The 24,853-nt window shown below is 44.3% G+C and overlaps 1 protein-coding gene across 2 annotated transcripts in view; it reads left to right on the top strand.

Annotated features, from left to right (window-relative positions):
• Positions 1 to 22,680, top strand: part of otud5a (OTU deubiquitinase 5a) — a 30,241-nt gene extending 7,561 nt beyond the window's left edge. Inside the window, exons 2-9 of one of the 2 annotated variants that reach the window (XM_023957059.2) lie at positions 632 to 722; positions 15,186 to 15,250; positions 15,324 to 15,480; positions 15,551 to 15,699; positions 15,858 to 16,043; positions 16,458 to 16,662; positions 19,013 to 19,084; positions 21,897 to 22,680. In XM_023957059.2, the coding sequence (XP_023812827.1) occupies positions 632 to 722; positions 15,186 to 15,250; positions 15,324 to 15,480; positions 15,551 to 15,699; positions 15,858 to 16,043; positions 16,458 to 16,662; positions 19,013 to 19,084; positions 21,897 to 22,033 (1,062 nt within the window). In that variant the 3' untranslated portion in view covers positions 22,034 to 22,680. Of the gene's footprint in view, positions 1 to 628; positions 723 to 15,185; positions 15,251 to 15,323; positions 15,481 to 15,550; positions 15,700 to 15,857; positions 16,044 to 16,457; positions 16,663 to 19,012; positions 19,085 to 21,896 lie in introns of both variants that reach the window. The other variant, XM_023957058.2, reaches the window with a different exon arrangement.
• The last annotated feature ends 2,173 nt before the right edge of the window (positions 22,681 to 24,853 follow it).

Below are 24,853 nucleotides of genomic sequence, written 5' to 3'. Positions count from 1 at the left end.
GTTTTTGTTGCACCGCTAATGTTAGCTGGGGGTTGTGAGGGGCTGTAAGCTAGCAGTAGAGCCTGTAAACAGATGGATGATGGGAAATGTTTGATGAAGCTCGAAGTCGAACACAAACGCTGTTTTTCTCTCTCAAAGAGGGTGACTGGAATCTTTATGTCTCTGAAGGGATCTTCTCCCAGCAGCCTTCTTGAATCAGAGACGGGACTTAACTTCCTCTGTTTGTCACCTGAAGAGCTGCTGTCTGACTGCCTGATGTTGACACCTGTGTCCACCTCAGTGCTGCAGGCCGCGGCTCTGCAGCTACCAGGAGACGAAATGTCATCCACGCGAGGCTGCTTCAGAGTACTCAGTGGAAAAGAGCTAGCTCACTAACATCCGCAGGAAAAACTTTGGGGAAATGAAAATCAGGAAACCTTTAGGATAGATGGTGAACCCTGCAGCGCTCAAGTTTACACGGGAAAACAGCATTCCTGGAATTCACTTTGCTAATTAAAGCTCAACGATGCTGGTTTCCTGGGTCTTTGTCTGCTGTCTGGTCTCTGCAAGGCAGCTGCAGTTAAAACAACTAATGCAAACACCTGACCTTACCTTATGTGTGTGTCTCTGTGTGTGTCTGTGTGTTCAGCAGGAGCACTGGTTTGAAAAAGCTCTGACGGAGAAGAAAGGATTTGTCATCAAGAAGATGAAGGAAGATGGAGCGTGTCTCTTCAGAGCTGTGGGTGAGTGTCAAACCCAGACCCGGGTCGGGTTCCAGTCTAACAGTCCGGTCCTTCAAAATGCTCCTCCCAGTTCAACAGTATCAGACTGGGTTTTCTGTTTTTAGTGGGGGTATAACGATTCATTGACTTAATCAATGAATCCATTTATATTCCACAATCCAACCAGCTCGATCTGTCTGAGCCGAGTTGTTAATGGAATCAAATCAAATCTACCTAAACCATTAAAAATGGTTTCAAAATAAATGAATCGATTATAAGTAATATTGGAAAATACCATTTGGATTGAGGTACGGTAGGTTTACCTTTACTATAACATTAAAGGACCAAGTGCACAGCAGAGATCACCCACAGAAGGGCACTGGCAGCATCAGCGCTGCAGTCTCTCAAAAAAACACTGTGGCGTCATCAAAACATCTCGCGCAAGACAAAGCTCCGGATCTACAACCTAGCTGTACTTCCCATTCTGCTTTATGGTTCTGAGACATAGCCCTTAAATAAGAGCTTAGCCGCAAGAATAGATGGCTTCGACAGCCGGGCTCTCAGGACCATTGAGAACATCAAGTGGCCCCAACGTGTCTCTAACAAAGCCTTAAGAGCTCAAACCTGCCAGCCCCAAGCCTCTTGCCTTGCCGCGCAACGCCGCATCAGATGGTTCGGCCATGTTCTCCGTTTTCCCTCTTACCATCCGACGCGGGCCATCTTGGAGTTTAACCCAAGGGCTGTGGGCTGGAAACGACCTCGAGGCAAACCCTGTACTCGGTGGACAGATGTTATTGCAGGGGATGTTAAACCTTATGGGGTTGCTATGAAGGATACTGAGCTTCTGGCACAAGACCGGAAAGCTTGGAAGACGCTTGTTTTTTTGGTCGGCTCTACGCACCGGGAAGGCCCCCCCCCCCGCAAGAGCCTTGATTGCATCACAGCAGACAACACACCGGATGTCATTAACACGGATCAGTCCATCATTCCAGTCCAATGTGTGGAAAGACTGAATAAAGTCATGTGACCATCCAGTGTCTAGAATGTTCTAAGAATGTTCCCTTTGGATTCTTTGGATGTGGAAAAACAACAGTGGTGAACTTTAGGAAACTAACATGTGAATGGATTTGACATTCATTCTAGTTTACTTGTTTGTCTGGACACATTTCATTTCCACTCTATCTGGAAGAAATCCAAGAATCTCGAATTTCTGTCTGAGTCTCACTGCTGAAAGTTTGGGATAAAGATGATCTGGATCCACTTTAGGTCAGAGAATCAGATCAAATCGGATAGTTAGAATAAACCAAATTCAGCTATGAATCAGATCACTAACCACATATTTTGATATGAATGAAATTGTCATTTAAATGATTCATTACCTCCTTAGTGTTTAACAAAGTCAGTTATTCAGTGGTACCTCACAACATGACCTGATAAAATACCATGAGAATGTAATATTTCAAATCTTCCAACAGAAAAAGCAGGTGTTGTTTTCAAAGCCTGGCAGCCCTTTGAGACGTTCTCTTCCTGCAGTTCTTCTGGTCCCCAGCAGGGGTCAGTGTTGCTCTTCAGATGTCGGCTTCATGAGGAGCTTGGACTTGAACCTGCTGTTGAAGTGATGATTCTGGAGGATCTGAAGTGTTGTCTTTAAAGAGCACTGAAACACTTCCAGATTCCACAGCATGCTGTTCACTGAAACAGAAACGGAATTTCACCGTTTGCTGTTGTAAAATATGATGTCTGCCTCGCTTGAGGCTAATTTTTTTAGACTCGTTTTTGTCTTTTTCTTAGTCATTTCTCTTTTACTCGTGTTAGTTTTTGAGTATTTTATTATGAGGGGCTTATTTAACTATTGCATTGCATGAGTGGGGATCTGCGTTTTTGCATTCTTGTTTGTTTTTATGTGCAGCACCTTGAGCTGTTTTTTTTTTTTTACATGAAAGGTGCTTTAGAAATAAAATTAATTTGAATTTGATCAACTGTAGAAGATGTGAGAGCACGAGACTTTTTGAAGCTGGTCTCAGCTCTCCCATGGTGATGGTTGATATATTCTTCTACTCTCCATCGACCACAGCGCCATCTTCAGGTTTGAATCCACAACACTCCACCTCCGGCGTAGTGATGTTCACGTTTTGATCTTCACGTTTTCAGTTTGCACTTAAGCGTCTTCCTAACTTTTGACATTAAAGCGCTGCACAGTGCGTTTGGCTGCTTGCTAGTGTTGTAGTTGTGGTCGTTGGCTCAGTGAGAGCAGCCGGGAAGCAGAAACGTGGTGTTTCTAAGCTGTCTGGAGTCAGAGGAGCAAATGTTTGACAGATTCTGTCCAGAGTTCTTCAGCAGACCCACTCCTGACAGACAATGTTGTGTGTTTGTGTCTGTGTGTGTGTGCTTGACGGTGTGTGTTTGTTACCTGCTCCCTGTTTATGCAGCAGTACTGGTCTGCTGTGTGTTTCAGGACACACTGAAGCTGTGTGTGTGCGCGTGTGTGTGTTTGTGCGTGCGTGTGAAAAGAGCGGGACAGGAAATGGGTCGCAGGCTCTCACCTGGACCTTTGTGCTCTGTAACAAAGCGCAGCTTGTTGAGCTTTTTTAACAGAGACAGATCTAGATGTCTGCTTTTTTTAAATCACTAAAGCTCACACGCAGCTCCAACACAAAAGTGACACAAAGTCTGCAGAACCCCAAACTTGATTCTAAGGCTGCTGTTGGTTTACATGATACTACAAGGTGAGATCGACCAGTTCAATTCTTTTCCCGATGGTTACCGATTCAAAGAGGATTCAGCAGTCATGATGTTTGTGTGTAACTCTCTACACACTCCGTCTTTAGTGTTCTTGTTGAAAGTTTGCGGACTTTTGTTTGGGAAGAAGAGACATGAACTTCTGGTTCTGGACCTCCGGTTCTGGCTAATGATGTCAGGGTGCCATGCTGTCTGCAAGCAGGTCCTCTTGGTCATTTTAGCGTCACTGGTAACATCTCTGGCGCTGAAGATTGAACTGGAAGGTAAAGGGCGGGGCTAAAAGCAGACTGGCTCTCGTGATGAGCGGTGTTTTGACCTTACTCTTGGTGTGGCCGTGTAAGATACACACCTACAGTTTTCATTTTTATGTTCAATAGTGACAGCGATGGAGCTCCAGAAGATGTTTGTACCATCAGCTGAGGCGCTGCTGTGTGTCAAACCCGTCAGACCCGTCAAATGCCTCTGCTGCTTTGATTCTGGCTGAAGAACCTGAAAAGACAGTCTGCAGTTTCTAATCTAACTTGAGAACAAACGGGTTTGTTGCATTCCAACCATCCCATCACGCCGTCTGACTCGCTCCGTGTCATGGCCACTCAAAGACACGAGTGCAGAATTTTGGTCCACATCATTTCATTGGGAATTTGCAGACTGACATGTAGCGCAGCTTTCTTCAGGCCCGCTGTGTGCTGCTGCAGCTCCAGCGCAGCCATCTGACTAAAGGACTTAGCGGGGGTTGTTTTTCTGCAAACTACAGCCCTGCATGAGGTCCAACCACCTTCTCTCTGGTCTCATGTGCTCAAAGAATTTTCTTCCTCTAGTCTTGATGTTTGTTCAGATGCAGTTTTGGGAACTCTGGTCCTTCTTGTTTTGACACATTCCTTTGGTTCATCCAACTGTCCTGACATGATCTTTAGTGGTTACCATGGAGACAGGAGACTGTAGGGTGTTTTGGGCTTTTCCTGAACATCTGATTTTGTGATATTAGGCCAAACTGCAGTGAAATGCCGTGAAGCCCCTTTTTTCCCCAGAAGCCTTTATAAATCTTATGCTTGCTCACATTCATGCCTCTTGACATCTTTGTGACAAATATAAAAAAGGCTAACAAGTACATTTAAATCATTTCTTTGTATTTTTCTTGAATTGAACATCTTCCATCCTCCTCAAAACTGCCAACACATCATATTTAATAATATTTTAACCAATTGGAAGCTACTCTACCTTTGTTAAACCATTTACAGTTTACGAATAAACATTTAAAAAAAGTTTAAAAAGCATACAGCCCCCACCTTTGTGTCAAAAAGGGTCCCAAACATTGGAGCGTTGAAGAGAGAACTGACCTGTGTGAACTGACCTGTGTGAACTGACCTGTGTGAACTGACCTGTGTGAACTGACCTGTGTGAACTGACCTGTGTGAACTGACCTGTGTGAACTGACCTCTGTGAACTGACCTCTGTGAACTGACCTGTATGAACTGACCTGTGTGAACTGACCTGTATGAACTGACTTGTATGAACTGACTTGTATGAACTGACCTGTGTGAACTGACCTGTGTGAACTGACCTGTGTGAACTGACCTGTGTGAACTGACCTGTATGAACTGACCTGTGTGAACTGACCTGTATGAACTGACCTGTGTGAACTGACCTGTATGAACTGACTTGTATGAACTGACCTGTATGAACTGACCTGTGTGAACTGACCTGTGTGAACTGACCTGTATGAACTGACTTGTATGAACTGACCTGTATGAACTGACCTCTGTGAACTGACCTGTGTGAACTGACCTCTGTGAACTGACCTGTATGAACTGACCTGTGTGAACTGACCTCTGTGAACTGACTTGTATGAACTGACCTGTATGAACTGACCTGTGTGAACTGACCTGTGTGAACTGACCTGTATGAACTGACCTGTGTGAACTGACCTGTGTGAACTGACCTGTGTGAACTGACCTCTGTGAACTGACTTGTATGAACTGACCTGTATGAACTGACCTGTGTGAACTGACCTGTATGAACTGACCTGTGTGAACTGACCTGTATGAACTGACTTGTATGAACTGACCTGTATGAACTGACCTGTATGAACTGACCTGTGTGAACTGAACTGTATGAACTGACCTGTATGAACTGACCTGTATGAACTGACCTGTGTGAACTGACCTGTGTGAACTGACCTGTATGAACTGACCTGTATGAACTGACCTGTATGAACTGACCTCTGTGAACTGACCTGTGTGAACTGACCTCTGTGAACTGACCTGTATGAACTGACCTGTGTGAACTGACCTCTGTGAACTGACTTGTATGAACTGACCTGTATGAACTGACCTGTGTGAACTGACCTGTGTGAACTGACCTGTGTGAACTGACCTGTGTGAACTGACCTGTGTGAACTGACCTCTGTGAACTGACTTGTATGAACTGACCTGTGTGAACTGACCTGTGTGAACTGACCTGTGTGAACTGACCTGTATGAACTGACCTGTGTGAACTGACCTGTATGAACTGACTTGTATGAACTGACCTGTATGAACTGACCTGTGTGAACTGACCTGTGTGAACTGACCTATGTGAACTGACCTGTATGAACTGACCTGTGTGAACTGACCTGTGTGAACTGACCTGTGTGAACTGACCTGTATGAACTGACCTGTATGAACTGACCTGTATGAACTGACTTGTATGAACTGACCTGTATGAACTGACCTCTGTGAACTGACCTGTGTGAACTGACCTCTGTGAACTGACCTGTATGAACTGACCTGTGTGAACTGACCTCTGTGAACTGACTTGTATGAACTGACCTGTGTGAACTGACCTGTGTGAACTGACCTCTGTGAACTGACTTGTATGAACTGACCTGTGTGAACTGACCTGTGTGAACTGACCTGTGTGAACTGACCTGTGTGAACTGACCTGTATGAACTGACTTGTATGAACTGACCTGTATGAACTGACCTGTGTGAACTGACCTGTGTGAACTGACCTCTGTGAACTGACCTGTGTGAACTGACCTGTATGAACTGACCTGTGTGAACTGACCTGTATGAACTGACTTGTATGAACTGACCTGTATGAACTGACCTGTGTGAACTGACCTGTGTGAACTGACCTCTGTGAACTGACCTGTATGAACTGACCTGTGTGAACTGACCTGTGTGAACTGACCTGTGTGAACTGACCTGTGTGAACTGACCTGTATGAACTGACTTGTATGAACTGACCTGTATGAACTGACCTGTATGAACTGACCTCTGTGAACTGACCTGTGTGAACTGACCTGTATGAACTGACCTGTGTGAACTGACCTGTGTGAACTGACCTGTGTGAACTGACCTGTGTGAACTGACCTGTGTGAACTGACCTGTTTGAACTGACCTGTGTGAACTGACCTCTGTGAACTGACCTGTATGAACTGACCTGTATGAACTGACCTGTATGAACTGACCTGTGTGAACTGACCTGTATGAACTGACCTGTATGAACTGACCTGTATGAACTGACCTGTGTGAACTGACCTGTATGAACTGACTTGTATGAACTGACCTGTGTGAACTGACCTGTGTGAACTGACCTGTGTGAACTGACCTGTCTGAACTGACCTGTGTGAACTGACCTGTGTGAACTGACCTGTGTGAACTGACCTGTATGAACTGACCTGTATGAACCGACTTGTATGACCTGACTTGTATGGTCAGTGGGTTCAAAGATTTTCAACAGAACTGCTGCTGACTCTGCACAGCCCAGGTATTGTGGATTATTAGCTTGCTTGGTTGATGGCTGTGTTGCTCTTTCGGTGAAACAAAAACCTCAGTCAGCAGAAAAACAAGCTTGTGTTCCAACTGAAAGTGAAATATGCAAACCTTCTTCCTTCTCGTTGCCAAATAGTTCATTTTAGGGGGAGCGGTCAGAGTCACCATGGCAGTGTCCTGAAGGGTCACGGCGTTTTGTGACCGCAGGTCAGCATGGCCGCTGTGCCCGCCACTCCGACTGTGTTCTGCTGTTATCGGGAGGGATTCAAATGTAAAGTCAACAGTGGACAAACACAAGTGAAGTCCAGCTGGGATGTTCCTCTGCAGGAAAGGATGAGCTGTTTGAGGTTGAAGTCCCATCTCAGTCAGCCCTCGATGTTTTTGCTTTCACGCCTCGTGACAGGGCAGCAGGTTTTACCACAACAGACTTATGCAACTCGTGACCTGTCTGGATCAGCTGGAGGGACAAAAACACAGTCTTTGTTTTTGCAGCTTTTCAAAAAAAAAACAGAAATGTACGATTAACTTAAAGACCCTGAAGTTTCAGGAACACGAGGAGCGACTTATCCGTTCATCAGACAGGAGGACGGAGGCTGTCAGACATGATGTCCGACCCGTTATTGTCTGAGTCCACACAACCACGCTTTTAACTTTGAGTCTTTTTTGATCATGCTGAGTTTTGGAAACTCTTTGTACTTGGAACAGCACGGCTGATCTGTGCAAAGGTGGAGTCAATGTGAATCGATTCAGAATCCTCTTCCCTTAGAAAAGGCCTCATCCGGCCATCCACTCCATAAAGTGGTTTTGCTTTGCAGAATGTCTTTTTTATTTTTTTTGCCAAAACCTACGTTTCTGTTTTAAATGTGAAAGTTTACAGCAAACTTAAAGAGACTTTCTCCTTTACTCATTTTACATTCCTAGTAATGTCAGAAGTCGATTCAATAAAGGATTAAATGATTTTGCAAGAAGAAAGTTTTAATAATAAATTAAGAGAAAAGAAATGAGTAGACTGTGGTAGTTCCTGAAACTTGCCCCTTCATGGGATCAATAAAGTCTGATCCTATTCTGTGTGCTCAGGGTACAGATCAGCTCCTAAAGCAGAAACACCCATCAGAGGGTTGTGGGTGAAATTCTCGGGCAGTCGGTGATGACTGTTGACGTGCCTGACCTCTGATTAGAAAACTTCCTGGTAAAGAGGAAGAAGCTGTTGTGGGGACGGACATGAGCACAACCACAGCTTCTGTCAGAGGCGGGGCATCTGACAGCCAAACAGTGGGCGGAGCCTCACAGCCAGTGGCATCACGGGTTCTGCTCCGGCATTTCTTTGGCAGTTCAGATAAGGGCTTATCAGCATCAGCACAGTGATGCAGGAAGGATGCTGTTCCGGTGTGGGCGGAGCTGCCTCTTTCCTAGAACAAGACCCAGGCTGACCAATCACAGGGCCTCTATGGTTTCTCTGCATGCGTGTGGTTTATTAGTAATTCTGCAGAAGTCTATCTGGGGTTTGTCATTATTTAGCTCAGAGTTTCCTTCTGGTTTCTGCACTTCCTGTCTGCTGTAACTGACTTTCTGTCGAGCAGAAAGGGCCCTTACCTCCACTTAGGCCTCCAGCCTGTTCCTGAAGTTAAGCTGACTCATCAGGTGCATCAAGGTGTGCAGATGCCCAATACTTCATTTTTGAGCTAAATACAGTTCTGCTTTGAACCGTCCTATGAAATCTGCATCTTCTCATCACAAAACAAAAGTTAGGAATGCAGTGTTGATTTCATTCTGTTCATTAAAGACATGAATGTCTAGAGGTGTAGGAAAACATGATTCAGCGATATGTCGCCATATTTGTATCGATTCAAAATGCTGTCAGGACAATGTTTATGTAATTATTTCTGAGCATCCTTCAGCGTTGGACTCTTGTTTTCCACTTAAGCCCCTGACTGCTAGCTGGCAGCACCGCCCACTGAGCCACTTTGAGCAGCTCTACACCACGACCAAAACAACAAGATCCGGCAAGAATCAGCTTGTGTTAATTGCTAAATGTTCAGTCAGCCTCCCATTTTTTGTTGTTCTTACACATGAACTACTTAGTTTTTACTTGGTAAAGGTACCCAACCAAAACTCTGTGCCACCTTGCTGCCAGGATTGCTGTGCTTTTTAGTGGGCTCCACATGAAAACCAGGGAAGCTTGAGTTGTATCGCGATATATCAAATCATGGGGAGTATGTCGCGATATGCATCATATCACCAGACTGCTGCTGATACACACTCCTACTAGTCTCCATTCATTTCAAGTCACTATACTAAGCCTCAAGTTTAAATTGTAATTATTTAGCTGGTGATAATAGATCAAGTTGGAATGATGAAGCTGAAATCAGAGCTGCAGGATTCTGTGTTACTGAAACTTTAATCTGTTCCATTTCTGACAAAACCAGTTTGTAAAAACCTGCTGGATGCCTGTCAAAGTCCTCCGCTCCCCTGACTCTGGTGGGAGGATAGGATCACTTTGCTGCCGTCCTGGCCTGTGAGTCCAAACAGAGCTTCAGTTGAACCGTTAAAGCTGAATGTCCCTGCCAGAGAATGAGTTTTGGGGCCAACGTTGCTAGTTAATTAGCATTGTCATTTTCTAATTATACCACTTATTTATGACAAAAGCACACAATAAAAGTTGATAGAATTTATTTTGTTTTAAATGTTTCTTTTTCGTATGTTTGATTTGTAGAATTAATGTTGAAATCAGGTGATCTGTCTTTCTAACAAATGAGGAACTGAGATTAGAAAACCTAGACGGACTGTATCTATCTCAAGAAGAAAAATTTGAATGAATCACCTTTTAATGTTTTTTTTTAACTTGAATACAAGTGAACATTTCCTTAACAATTAGTTGTATTGACAGCACAAATGTGTTGTCATGATCGAAAAATGTCCTCGGTGGAACAGAGCAGCTGTTGCAGCTGTCAAAAATAACACGCATGTCGGAAAAAGAGCTAAATCCTCTTTGATGCGTCCCTATCACTGATGAAAGGCACAGACATGAAATCATTCTCTCCATTGTGTGCGTGGATAAACTCTAACCTGCCAATTCCAAATGTTGGAGTTCCTGAAAGGACTACTGGAGGTTTGTTCATGAAGCAAACTTTGACTCCCGTGTTAATGGAAGCATTTGTGTCTCATACTTAAAAATAAAAGTCAGTACCAGAAATACTTTTTCATTTTCACAATGAAGCTGCATTTGTTGACTCAAAATTAAAAAGAAAAACCAATCCTCCAAACGGCTTTTTCTTTATCTTCTTTAACATCGCTTATTCTGTGACATAAATAAAGTGATAATGCAAAGAGGGGATTTTTATTTTCGTTTTGACATCCACTCTGTGAAAAGTGTTGCATAATTTATTCACAGTCAGCATTGCCAGCAAGACTCAGCATTTTTGCGATGGTCATTTATGAGTCCACTCATAAACTACAGATTTTGGACAGCACTAGAAAATGGTGAACGCACTAAATAGTGAGTAGGAAAGGAATTGGGAATTCTGTTTCAGACTTTTTATTTAGTGTTCCCCTAAATTACGTTTTAAAGATGGAGATAAAGTTTTACATGCAGACAAGCTATAAGTCACTTTCAGTCCTCTGTCTCTTTCTTCACGGAAGGCTGGTTTATACATGCATAATAAGAAAGCCCTTTATCATTGGTCAGATGCATTCGAGGACTGAGAGAAAACTGTGGAAGCAAGGCTGCCTTCAGGTCAGTTTCATAGCTAGAAATATTCCGAAAGGGAGTCTGTAGAGCCTGTAAACAGACGTTAGTTTGGAGCCATGTAAGGAAGTACAGAAAAAAGGAAACAGAGAAAAATCAGGAAGACTTTGCGCTGAGTTTCCCCCGTCCATATCCACCATGTGTGCAGTTTTGGTGAACATCTCAGACAGAGGACTGAGGTGAAACTGAAAAACTGATGAAGGATGGAGAAAGGTCTGAAGACCAGGCTAAGACTCAGGTCTTAACAAGCTTGCTGGGAAAACTTGGATTGCTAGTAACGTGAATGACACTTGTTTATGGAACAGGCTTGAAAATGTTTTTGACAAAGCGGGTGTTGGAACAAGAGCACCGTTAGCTTCATACTTGCTCCTGACTGCAGAGCGTGAAGGTCTGTTTGGACCACTGCAGCTCTTCAGGGCACTGAGTTGAAGATGATGTGTGAAACACAACTGGGTTTTGATGATCCTCTGACTCAGCTGCAGCAAAAGCTGCAGAAAGCGAGACCTTGACTCTAGAAGTAGATCAGGTCCTTATAGGGCCCAGAGTCTCTGAGGCTTTGTGGGGACGATCCCGCCGAGAGTTTCGCTCTCACATCTTCTGCTTCTGAAGCTGTGTTAGTTTTGTTATGAGTGAGCTAGTGTGTGTGTGTGTGTGTGTGTGTGTGTGTGTTAGCGGTTTCAATCAAACTCGAAGTAACTGTTGGTGAGAAAAAGGAACCCGTCAGGGTTCTGAGAATTTCTGCGGTGACAGATCATGTGACAAACGAGAAATTGACCCAAAGTGAAGCTCATTTACATAACACCAGTGTGTGTGTATGTGTCACTGTTTGTGCGTGTGTGAGCGTGCATGTGTGTGTTTGCCTTTTTGTATGTTTGCGTGCATGTGTGTTGTGTGTTGGCATGTCTGTCTGTTCGTGCACTATGTGGTGTGTGTTTGCATGCGATCATGGACGTGTGTGTGTACATTTGTTGTGTTGACCTATAGCTGCCTATTTAAAGGGCAGTTGTGGCGCTGACAGAAAAAAGGGACTCAGCTTCCCAGATGTGACCCCTTGACATTTAAATGATTGTGTGACTTTCATCGTCTGAGGATGTTATACGTTTCAAATGGAGTTCAGAAAAACGTCTGAATTCAAAATGAAGATATTTCTAAATAATAAAATGAATAAATGCAGTTACAGAAATCCACATCCAGGAGTTTTCCTGCTGCTCTTTAGTTTTCAGACCTTCAGGTTCTTTCATTTAAAGCATAGGTTCCAGACACAGCACACATGCAATAATCACCATTTCAGTTTGTATGTGACGTACAAAAAGTGTAAACATTTCAAATGCTTGAAAGAGCAAGTGGTCTACACTTGTGCCAGGAGGGTTTTGGGAAACAGATACCAAAACGTGGAGTGGTTACAGAGAGAAGGTTACAGTGGATCCAGACAGTGTCCGGTATGTCCAGATCAGGGGTCCTTATAGCAGTTAACAAACTGGACCTCAGAACCACCAGCGAACATTTTCTGCCGTTGTCCTCCCCCCCTGCCAAACACAAAATCCCCCGGCGGCTGCGTCACAAATGAATACAATTACAACGCAGTATTCTTTATTAACAAATAACAACTAACTACTACCTATCTAACTAATGAACTAACTACACAAGTGTTGTAGAATGATTGTGTGTGTGTGTCTGTATGTCAGCGCGCTGGGTGTGTGGGAGGAAGGAGCACACTCGTGTGTTGGGGTCCGTGTTGATTCTTCCGCAGTGGACCGCTCTCCAGCTGCATGTGAGGCTTCACCTGTGCTCTCTGGTACAGACATTTTCTCAGAATATTCTATATTGCCCAGTAATAAACAGACTGCAGACACTATGTCACCTTTCTGGTAGCCATGAAGCCTGACACCCATGAAGAACGCGGGGCAGGAGGCTCCACCTTTGTTTATACACACGTAACGTTGCACTGCACAAAATAGTTCCCAAACGAAACATGTAGTGATATTCATGGAAATCTAAAGGCCCGCACACAACAGGACAAATATTTGCCAGGCGTTATTCGCCAGCGTTATTGGCCACGTTTTTTGTGTTCACACCCAGGCGATTTTCGCTGACGATGAGCCGAGTGAACATGCAATTTCATTTCCTGACATTAGATGACGCTTAATGTAAAACAGAAATACTTCTGTACACCAGGTGGCGCTGCGCAACTTTACGCTTGTTAAAGTCGCTTTTCACTCAGAAGAAGAGAGCAAGTATTTATGCGCTTGTCAGAATCATACAAAGAAAACATGAATATTTCAAGCACCAGTTGTTCCAACTGGTGTTTGGTTCGGGGATATTTTAGAATGTCCGTCATTATTTCTTTGCGGCAGTGTAGATGCAACTCGGTGTCTATCTTCTTCGCTGGTATGTGTGCTCAGTAAGGCAGTTTTGTGTTTGAGCGCCCCCAAGTTGTGTTTTACTGTAACTTCAGAGGCTCCAGACACGTGTGCAAAAGCGCCGTTCTCATTGGTCGAATAGATTTCGACGCGACGCGTCAAAAAAAAAAAACGAACCCGAGGCGTTTGGTTTTTTTTGACGCTTTGACGCGTGGCGTTTTTTCGCGTCGGTGTGCACACTCTCTCATTGGTGCCCTTTGTTTAGTCACGAGGCGTTAAACGTCGGCGTTAAACGTCGGCGAAAATCGCGCGCGAAATTCGTCCCGGTGTGTACAGGCCTTAACGGTGCGCGTTCATGTTTGGTGTTACAGAGTGAAGAAGAACAGTAATAAAAGGTTTCCGTTAGAATAACACTGACAGATTTTTTACTAAACTGCTCTGGAGTAGAGCTGTGACGGTGTGGGATTTTTGATCACCGCTGTGATAAAAGAGTCGCTGTGCCTGAACTCTTGCGACACCCCCCCCCCCCCCACTCTTGCGACCCCCCCCCCCCCACACACACACACACACACACACAAAATCCTCCGGCCGTGTCGCACACTCACCTTGAAGTATGAACACAGGACTAGCAGAAAAAATAAATTTTTAGAAAAGATGAATGTGTTTAATCTGTTTATTATAGTTCCAATCATGCACCATATACAGAACTTTAAAAAAAAACGTGCGTAGATGCAGTTATTGTCACACCCCTAATTCAGCGTTTATTTCTGCCAGAAAAGCCCCCAACCATGACTCTGACTTGTTGAGGTGTTAGCTGTCACTTTGTCCTGATTCCCAGAGACTTTTGTGCTCTCTGCAGTAATCTGGTCTTCTGTCTCTGCATTGCATACATGAGTTGGGTGCATTGTGGGCGGTGGAGGAGATTGAAAAACTTTTTCCAAAAGGTTTAGGTGACTGGTCAAAGATGCAGGGCAACATTTGCAGATGGTTGACTTGGTTTAAACCGTTGGAGTTTAGCCCTGGGTGTTCTCTAAAGCAGTGTTCCCCAACCTTTATGTGGGTGCGGACCGGTCAACCCCTGGGGATTTTACCGCAGCCCGGCGGAACGGGGTGGGGGCTGCCGGGTATGTTTAATTTTGGTCCGATTTTAAAAAGAAAAAAAAAACGTCTGATCATCACAAAAAAATAAATCTTTTAATAATAATAATAACAACAGATAACAGCAGTGGAACATCAATCTCTAGTAACGTCCGTCTTTCCGTCGTTCCATCCATCCTTCCGTCCATCCATCCGTGCATCCATACATCCGTCCATACATCCTATCGTCCGTCCGTCCGTCCATCCATCCGTCCGTCCATCCATCCATCCGTCTCCTTCCATTCATTCGGGAGCGGGTTGCGGGGGCAGCTGCGGGGGCAAAAAAGATGTCCAGACTTCCATCTCCCCAGAGGAGCTGGGGGTCCCCCAGACATTCCCAGTAGTCTTTCCAGCGTGTCCTGGGCCTTCCCCGGGGCCTCCGCCCAGAATCTGGATATTTTTCAAAATTAAAGATTTTTGAAATAAAAGATTGTCGAAACTTAAAAGAAAAAAAAAGAACCAGGCATTATTAATTAATTCTTCTGCGCTGGGTGCCAATTGATCAACAGACCAGTACCTGTCCACAGCCCGGTGGTTGGAGACCACTGCTCTAAAGGACAGATCCTCTAATCCAGGGTTGTCAGAATCCAGGCCTCGGGCCTGCCATGGAAGCTAGTTTTTGGCTAAAGACACCTGATCCAGGGATCCAGCAGAGAAGGCAGGATTTCTGGAAAACCAGCAGGAGGTCGGCCCTTGAGGCCTGGAGTGAGACACCTCTGCTCTAACCCAAACCCTCTCTGTGTCTCAGCTGATCAGGTGTACGGAGATCAGGACATGCATGAGGTGGTGCGCAAACACTGCATGGACTATCTGGTGAGTGGAAACATTGGTCATCTCAAATGTTTTTCTGCTAGTTCACAGTTAATGAAGAGTCTCTGGCTTTCAGATGAAGAATGCCGACTACTTCTCTAACTACGTGACAGAAGACTTCACCACATACATCAACAGGAAGAGGAAAAACAACTGCCACGGCAATCACATTGAAATGCAGGCCATGGCCGAGATGTACAACAGACCAGTGGAGGTGTACCAGTACAGCACAGGTAAGTGGTGCTGTCCGCCTGAAACCAGCCTTCAGCCGTCGGCCTCACGGCTGTCCTCTTCTTCCATCAGAGCCAATCAACACGTTCCACGGCATCCATCAAAACAACGACGAGCCAATCAGAGTCAGCTACCACCGTAACATCCACTACAACTCCGTGGTGAACCCCAACAAGGCAACCATCGGGGTCGGACTGGGGCTGCCCGCCTTCAAGCCGGGGGTACCAGCACCCATCTCCTTTTCACCAGCTCCACCAGCCTAAACATTGTCATGTCTAAGCGCTCAACACAGCCATCTGCATCAGCTGCTTCACATTCGTGTGAACAAAGCTTGAGCCACTCTCATTACCTCCTGTGTTTCCTGACCTCTCCCTCCCAGTATGCAGACCAGTCCCTGATGAAGTCGGCCATCAAGACGTCTGAGGAGTCGTGGATCGAGCAGCAGATGTTGGAGGACAAGAAGAGGGCAACCGACTGGGAGGCGACCAACGAAGCCATCGAGGAGCAGGTGGCCAGGGAGTCATACCTGCAGTGGCTGCAGGACCAGCAGAAGCAGGCCAGACAGGTACAGTGGCAGGACCACACCTCCCTGACAGCACTGTGAGGTTCAGGACCCCCCCAGCTTCAGCGGAGAGCCTAAATTTGGTGCCTGACTGTTGGCATTTGTCGTTTGTGTTGTGCTCTCGCTCATCTTCTGTATAGTCAGTGATTGGACCTCAACCAAAGTCTGATAAGATCCTGGTTCCTGAAGACCAGCAATGAGTTTATCTGGCTCACTGTGGACTAAAACACAAGTGACAGTTTTTATGAAACCAACGTCAGCACCAGCAGCAAACGAATGTGTCAGAACCAAGTGAGGTTCTGTTTGATCTTTGCTCTTGTTTGTTGGTTAGATCTGACTTCACAGTGACCAAATGTCCAGGCAGATTCTGAACACCCACTCACAGCGGACGCGGGTCAAATCTCTTCTCCGTTTCAGCCCCGTAAGGCCAGCGCCACCTGCAGTTCAGCCACGGCAGCGGCTTCCAGCGGGCTGGATGATTGGAGCGCCCGGTCGCCACGGCAACACGACTCTGACCCCTCCCACTCTGACCTCACATCTGCCACGTCAGCCAACAACAAGCCCCCCTCCCCCACTGGAGCTGCTCTTATCCTCAGCAAGCCCCCTTCGCCCTGCGCCCCAGGTAAGGCGCACACAGGATCTCCCAGAACCACCTGTCCTTGTTTTTCACATATAAATGCACATTAAAAAAAAGAAAATCCTCTTCTCACCCTCTGTGGGGGCGCGGGACTTCTTCCAGTGGCAGGAATCTATAGATGAAATGCACACTTAACTATACAGTTAGAAATGTGCTGAGAAAACAAAAACAGTTTTTCTAGACTACTGCCCACCGACTGTAAATGAGACCTGAACCGCACCAGTGTGACGTCACCAACACAAAATGGTTTACTTCAAGCTCCACCCACTCAAAGTCAATTCAGTCATCAGTTATGATGATACGAAGGCCACCACATTGGAGCCAGATGACATCAGTAAGCAGCGATCGCTCCGAGTTCAGTCCGAGTCAGCATTGCTTTGACAACCACTCACTCCAATCAGGAGTGAGCTTGTTGGAAGTCCACACCCCTACCACTTGAAAGCGGGCTACACAAAATTTGTCAAATGTTAGAGCCAGCAGGCTCCACCTACTTTTATTGAGGCATTTGATTGGTCAGTTTATAACAGGAATAACTTTGACTACAGAAAAAAAAAGTTAAAATAAATGGAGGATTGTCAAAAAAAATGCTAAAAAGGTATCAGATCCAGAATGGTGATTTTGACCAACAGAATGAGCAGCTGTTTATGGCTCTATACGAGTCTGTAGGATTTTGGCTTCTTGGAGCCAGCAGGTACTTCCTGTTTGGAACGCCAGGGGGGAGGGACCACTCAGCCCTTTCTAATTCTGACTCCAAGTGAAAAACCAAACTCTCTGCGTTTATCTATAATCCTGATCTGAAAACATAAGAGGACAAAGAGAGAGAGATTGACCAGATTTACCTGGTAAATTCTCCAGACTCCAAAGGTTTCATATTCATTATTCACACACACTGAATTGAAGCACTTAAAAAATCAAAAGTTATGTTTGGACAGTCTGTCACAGCCCTTTCATGAGGGGAGGCTCTATTGTACAAAAACGCTGCTAATAAAGTTGTCTTTATGGTGTATCCATGTCTATTATATGCAGAAAATTAACAGTTTTCATGATGGTCCTTTCAATCCGCCACGCCTTAACATCTGGTCTGAGAAAATATTGCCCATTATTTAACACTTCCATGGTGCAAAAGAAGGTCAGAGACTTTAGCAAATGGGCGAGACACAGAACAGTTCATTAGCAAAGCACAGAGTCATGGTGTAGTGAGTGTCAATATTATCTCCAAATCAACACTTTTCTCTGCTTAGCCCTTTAGGTCCAGCTGCTTTATCCTCCACTTCACATTACCCTTTCTATTTAAAGGCTGGCTGGATCCTGTTAAAACTTCCGCCTGATCTAAACACCACATAAACAATAATTAACAGAGGTGATGTGTTGTGTGCGCTTTTGTACGGGCGGCAGAGGAGAAGCATTAAAGTAGGCCCGCACAATGAACCGCAAATGTATCGTTTTTGCGATATCAAGCTGTGTAATATGCATATCACAAAAGTTGGTGAAAATTGCAATAAATGGTTTCCCATAAATGTGCTAAAACAATCTTATGGCACCTTAAAGTATTTAATGAATCAAATTAATCCCTTTATGCATTTGACCAATTGGATGGAGCCTTTTATGTTAGATGTTCGCCTCCTATGTAGACGAGGTTCATTTGGAGTATAATTAGTTGAATGCTATAAAGCAGCTCTGACTTCTGGTTCTTCAAATCCTTGAACTTTTCAAGATTTTCCAGGTTTTCCTGGATCTTTGCCTCCATTGAAATACACGGGGAATCCTTGAAAACCTTTGCTTCTTTCTGTGCTGCAGAAGCTCGCTGGTTTGATACCCGCTCTGGCATTTTTCACAAAAATATCTTGTTGTTATTGTGCTGTTTTCACTCTATTTATGGTCAACTGTGATCACTTCTTTATTTATTTTACCAATTATTACCCTTTAAGTTCATTTTCATTCAGCAGAATAGCATCAACCCTGCATTTTCTTCTGGAAATGCAGCTCCGTCTAGTTAAAGTTATGTTGACTCTTATTTAAATTAAACTGTTGCAGTGAAATGGAAATGATTTTTTTGTTGTTCTGCTATTTGGTCATGTATCTCAAGTTAAATCGTCATTGCAAAATTGATCATTAATATCGCACGTTGCAGGTTTTTCTCATATCGTACAGCCCGACATTAAAGAAATTAGGGCTAATAAACAGGACTGGTGTAAACATTTAGCCCTCTAAACTCCACTCACCAAGCAGAAACGAGCTATGCAATTGTCGACCGGCGAGTGTTCATGTTGGGCCCTGACTGTATGTGTGTGTGTGTGTGTGTGTTTCCTAACAGTGTTTGTGTTCTTGTGTGTAGGTCCCAGTAATCAAAGTCGTCATCACTTGGAATATAGAGCCATCATGCAGGAGATGTCACCCACAGCGTTTGGTATGTCCCACACCAGCAAGCACACAAATGCATGCACACACACACACACACACACACAGAAACACCTGATTCTCAGTGGGAACCTGCATGATGGAGCCCCAAAGGAAAAGGTCGAGTCTGAACCTCAATCTGCCCTCTGCTCCGTCCTTAATACCCCTGCTTCACAACTAGGTGTGAGGACACACCTGCTCCTCACAAACACACACTCTGCAGCTGTTGTGCAACTCCTCGCTGCTTTCTGTTGTTTACAGTCAAACTTCAGTCTGAGTCAACAGGAAGCAGAAGTGTGTCTGTGAAAGAGGTTATTTGAGGTTTGCATTCTGTGAAAATACACTCTTGGTTTCAGGTTTACCCACAGTTCTCTGAGTTTGTGTGCAAGTGTAGAGCAGAGGCTAACAGCCCTCTGACTCCTCAGAGCTGATCTGTTTGGGTTTATCAGCTTCACTGTTGGCTGCAGCACCAACAAAGATCCTTTTCACTGACACACTCCAGCTCAGGTCTCCATCACAAGTTTGTTTTTTCCACTTCCTGTCTGTGCTGACAGCTGTTGAAGTCCAGTCCAGTTGTGGTGGGCTCGGGTCAGTCTGCCACACACAGAAACAAAATGAAGGAGGGTAGTTTGGAGGGTCGCGGTGGTGCGTCGGACTGACTGAGGCTGGCCTCACAGCTCACCTCGGGCTCCTTCAGCAACTCTGTTCTTGTCATTCAGTCTGTGTTCATGCCCCTCTACAGCATTTACACTATGGAGGGCAGATGTTTCACAAACATCCTGACAGCGGTCAGGTATTCTCAAACGAAAAGAACCGAGAAAGTCAGCAGCCTAAGGACAGCTTTAGGCTTCATGAAAGATGGATTTTTCAGATCCCCTTCCTCCACTTTATACCTTAAAGTGGTATTCATATTTGGATCTATTGTAAAATCATTCCCTGTGGTCTTTTAATTATTAATATCGTGGTCCAGGTGAATCCTCGATTAAAAAGTGATAATCCACAGTGATGATGCACACCTAAAAAAGTAGTTCCGTTCACATAACTTAAATGTTCTGTATCACTGCGCTGGCTCCTTTAAAACAACCTTTAGCTTCATCATCTGGACAAAAACAAGTGGTTAGAGGAGAACTCTCTCTCTGAACTGATGCTTTATTCAACCATCGTGACCATCAGCATGTATACCGGCTCAGCCATTACCATGACGACATGCCGCATCACGTAACAAACAGTCCAATTTTTAGTGAATAAGCAATTTAAGCCGAAGAAATAACAAGAATAAAGTACTAAAAAGTGAATTTTTTTGTTTCTTTCACGAGTGACCATGGTATAAGCTGGGTAATGGCCTTGCAGGTGTCCATTATCAGACGTTAACGGACGGCACAGAAGCCAGGCTTACACGTCGTCCGATAATGGACACCTGTGTTGGTTTCTAGGACATGGTTTCTCAGAGCACCAGAAGTTCAATAGAAATTCACCTCTGAGTTGAGGGCGGGGCCGTTGGCATGGAGCAAGCCTGCCCCCTTCCCCTGGAGGACCAGAACAGAGCAGAGCGGGGAGACTTTGACTCCGCCCATTGTAACTTCTATGTCCCTGCTACAAGCTTTTTCAACAACATTTTTTCATCTGTTTAGCTATTTTCAAAGTCTTTTAATTATAATTATGCAGTTTTAGGCAAAATGATCAAAAACCTGTGTCATTTTCCTGGACATAGTTTCTGCAGAGCAGCAGGAGTTTATTATAATTTCTTCTCTGTCTAACTTCTATGTCACTGCTACAAGCAGATGTTTCATCTGCTTCTGAATGAAAAACACCATTTTCTTCGGAGGGGGTCTTAATGTTTCTCTCAGATGAAGAGCAGCAAAAAGCTTTTTCTGATTGACACGTTGTTCTTGCACCATCTTTGAATCTGAGACACAAACAAAAAGTTTATCATCTACCACAGCAAAAAAGGAAGAACTGCATCAGAGACATTCCTAACAGTCTGCTCAAGTTTTAAGAAGAGCTTTATGGGAACTAAAGGTGGCTTGACAAAAAGCAACGTGACGCAGCAATGAAGCCTGTAAGCTCAAACAAAAACAAGATTCCAGGGAAGAGGTGGGCTGTAAAAGCAGGACGACGCTGGTTTAACCACTCATGCAGATGCCGAGCAGGTCAGACCGGGCCAGATGGGACCTCCCCTCACAAAACAAAAAGGTTCAAGCAAGAAAATAAACTGCAATTGAGAAAGGAAGAACTAGAGTGACTAGAATAGGCTTCCAGTGAAGTGTTGTCTCATCCTTGACCCAGAAACAGCACAGCACTTTTCCTGTTTTGAGTCAGAGGCAGCAGTCTGCAGTCCCATGCTGAGCCAATGTGAGCCACCATGCGGGTATTGAACAGACGGCACAGGGAGGCATGCCGTCCACCAGGTGACTGAAGTGTGTTGCAGTCTGAAAACATCCTCTGGGAGTCAAGAGAGGGGACATGTGCTTGGTTACACTAAGGAGATGCCATCAAACATCAGTCACCTTTCAGTGCTCAGCCAACATTTCACCCAACCCAGAACCTCCTGGGGTTCTGTTAGGACAAAGAGGCTCTCGGTGTGGACGTTTTCTTTACAGTCGTTCTTTAAAACTCAAGAACAAATGAGGTTCACGCTGTCGGGAGTCTGTAGGGTCAGCTGAAGTACTGCAATATCTGGTATTTCCTGGTTGATTTCATATCTGTGAACGAAGTGCCTAACAGAACTCCTATTGACCCGCTAGCTGACTTTAAGGAAGGTTTTTGCTAACTTGTGTATTCTATCACATGGCGGAGCTTTGACGGGTCTGTGTGCGTTTCAGGTCTCACAGACTGGGAGGACGACGAGATCCTGGCATCGGTGCTGGCCGTGTCCCAACAGGAGTACCTGGACAGCATGAAACACCAGAGCGCCACAGCCATGCACCGAGACAGGGAGCCGTCACCGGACAGCAGCTGATACATGCAAACACCCTCGTACAAAGCAGCACGCCCATCTCCCCACCTCAGCATCACTTCTCCTCGCATCTCGGATGGAACTCAAAAAAATAAAGCAGCATCGTTTTCTTTGAATATCAGCATCTTCCTCTTCCAGACACATATTTGGTCTTAAAGCTGATCTGGGATCAGCTGATTATTATTTAAGCTTTATCGGCAGCTTCCAGCAGTTTGAATTTTACTGCTTTTATTAACACAATCAGACTGTTAGCTCTGTGGCTAACAAAGCCATTAGATTCAATGAAGAATGCTAGTCAGATCCGAGCCTGAAGGCCTTGATGTTTGAGCGCTCCTCTGTGAGAAGCTGAGCTTTAGCTTTAGCCAGCCATCTCCACTGATGACCACTGTGGGTGACCAATGAGAAGCCTTCAGCCTCACACCTGTGCCCCCCCACCATCAGACTTATTTAGCTGCATGTTTGACCACAGCCAATATCATCATAGAGAAAAGCAACAAAAAAAGGAAAGAAAATAGAGAATTGTCATACTTATCCTCTTACTGATCGATCATTGTTGTTATTATTAATAATATAAGTTTGTTTATTTTATTTTCTCGTTTGGGATGAAAAACTTTTTTCTTGGAATAAACGGAGGAAAATGTTTCTGAAAATCTGTCTGAATATTGTTGTCGTTCAGTTTCCTTCAGGTCTGTTTTTTTTTTTTTTCACTTCTTTTGAAAGTTTCATCATTCAGTGTTTTTTCCTGAACTCGAAGCTTAAAGCCAGTTTTGCAGACATGAAGGAAGAGCTCAGATGTGTGGGGGCCGGGGGCTCTGGAACTAAAATTTCTTCTCCACAGATTATGTCTGTTTAGATTTTTCCCAAAAAATCTGAACTGCTGGTTTTAAATTCATCTCACACTTTTTCCAACCAAAAATTTTTTGTTTTTGTTTGAAGACCCTTATATTTGGATCTATTTTCAAAGTGTTCCCAGCGGTCTTTTTAATATCATTATGCAGTTTTTGACAAAATTCTAAAAAACTTGGTGTTGTTTTCTAGGACATAGTTTCTGCAGAGCAGCAGGGGTGCATCAGAAATTCATGTCTGAATTGTGGGTGGGATCGTTGGCACAGAGCAAGTCCGCCCCCTTTCCCCCCCAGGGGGGTATTCCAGGAAGCATGTTTAAACTAGCCTGACTTTAATCCTGAACTCTGGCTGAAATCCGCCTGAACTTGCTTACTCTGGGTATGTCGGTTCCAGAAGACCGGATATGAGTTGGCGTAATTACGCTGGACTTGGTAACCCTGGGTTAATGCACGTGCACAGCAAGTACATAAAGACATTCTCAATGGATCCCTGATTTCTGGAGTCACCATGGAAACGCGTGGAGGAAAAAAGAGAGCGCTATACTTCAGTGAGACGGCTGCAACATCAAAGGAAAGAGTTTCTGCTTGGAGAAAAAGAACGGACAAAGTAAACGCACAAGTTTCTGATCTTATTTCCATTTTCCTTGTGACGCATATATATATATATATGAATATATATATAAAACCTTTGTCCAATTTTGCCACCTTAAATGAATTACTTCTATTGGTAACAAGTGATTGAGTTAAATTTATTCAACCTAATTTCTTACGTCTATAAAACTCAATAATTGTTTATACAACTAAAATTTACATATTTATTTAACTAAATGTCATATTACTCCAATTAATATTTTTTCCAACTCTCATATGTCTAAGTTTGAGCCGGCAGATATGCTCATTTTTTATAATGGATAAAAAAACAATAAAAAATGACATGCGTGTAGTGCTTATAGTTATTTAGGACTTTTCCAACATTGACACTACATTCAATGCAAGTAGGGGTGCTTTCTCCCTCTCAGTCAGGTTCATCCTCTCCTTCACTCTCACTCATGGTGCAGAGAGTTAAGCAAAGTAGGACAAAATAACGCGGCAAAACACGGTAAAACAGCTAAACAACTAAACGCATTTGGTCAAAAACCCACACTTAAACCAAAATCCGTCCAGACAGGCAAAGGGAATGGTATCCCACAATCCCTTGCGGTGCCGATCTAACAGCAGCACCAAAGTTACACCTACTTAATTGAATTAATTTGAATGAAAGTAAAATAAATGTCTGATAAGTACGTGTTATTTCTAAACTGACTAAACAAAAAAATCAATGATTTATCTTAACTGAAGCAAATAATTAAGTTAGATCAGAGTAAAAAAGTTTCTCTTTCCAACATCCATACGTGGTCTTATCACCCTCTCATGGTGGAAAAAGTATTATCTGAGCTTCTTCATCCACTAAATCATCTTCAAATGGACACGCCATGCTGCTTCACCTCTCTGAAAACAAACTAACCTTCAACTAAACCTGCTCCAGACCAGGTTATGGTCAGAGCATGAGTTGCTATGGCAACTTGACATCCCCTGATACATACCTCCATTTCTGGAACCGAAAGCTGAGGTTATCAACTTCCTTAGCCTCAAACTTACCATGGGAGCTAGCATAACCTGCTTTTTGGAATACCCCCTGGCTTCCAAGAGATCTCTGTTTACACATTCTCCTGCTGGCTTACAGCCCCTCACACTCCCCAGCCTAACGCTAGAGGTGCAGCAATATGGTATCTGTCCAGATCCAGATTCCAGCTCAGACCAGGAAAACAAAGCCCTTGATGATCCATTTGTCTGCAGGTGGATACATCGGAAGAGAGCGGAGCAGGGAGACTTTGACCCGCCCAGAGTATTTTCTACGTTACGAATACGATCTTCAAATCAAATACCCTACCCTCCTGATTGATAACGAATAAAGAGATTCTCAGAAATGCAGTTTTAA

The sequence above is a fragment of the Oryzias latipes genome, chromosome 7, assembly GCF_053564925.1.
Source record: "Oryzias latipes strain Hd-rR chromosome 7, Olatipes_Hd-rR_3.1".
Taxonomy (NCBI): domain Eukaryota; kingdom Metazoa; phylum Chordata; class Actinopteri; order Beloniformes; family Adrianichthyidae; genus Oryzias; species Oryzias latipes.
The sequence above is the reverse complement of the archived record's forward strand: the minus strand, read 5'-3'. Positions and strand labels throughout refer to the sequence as shown.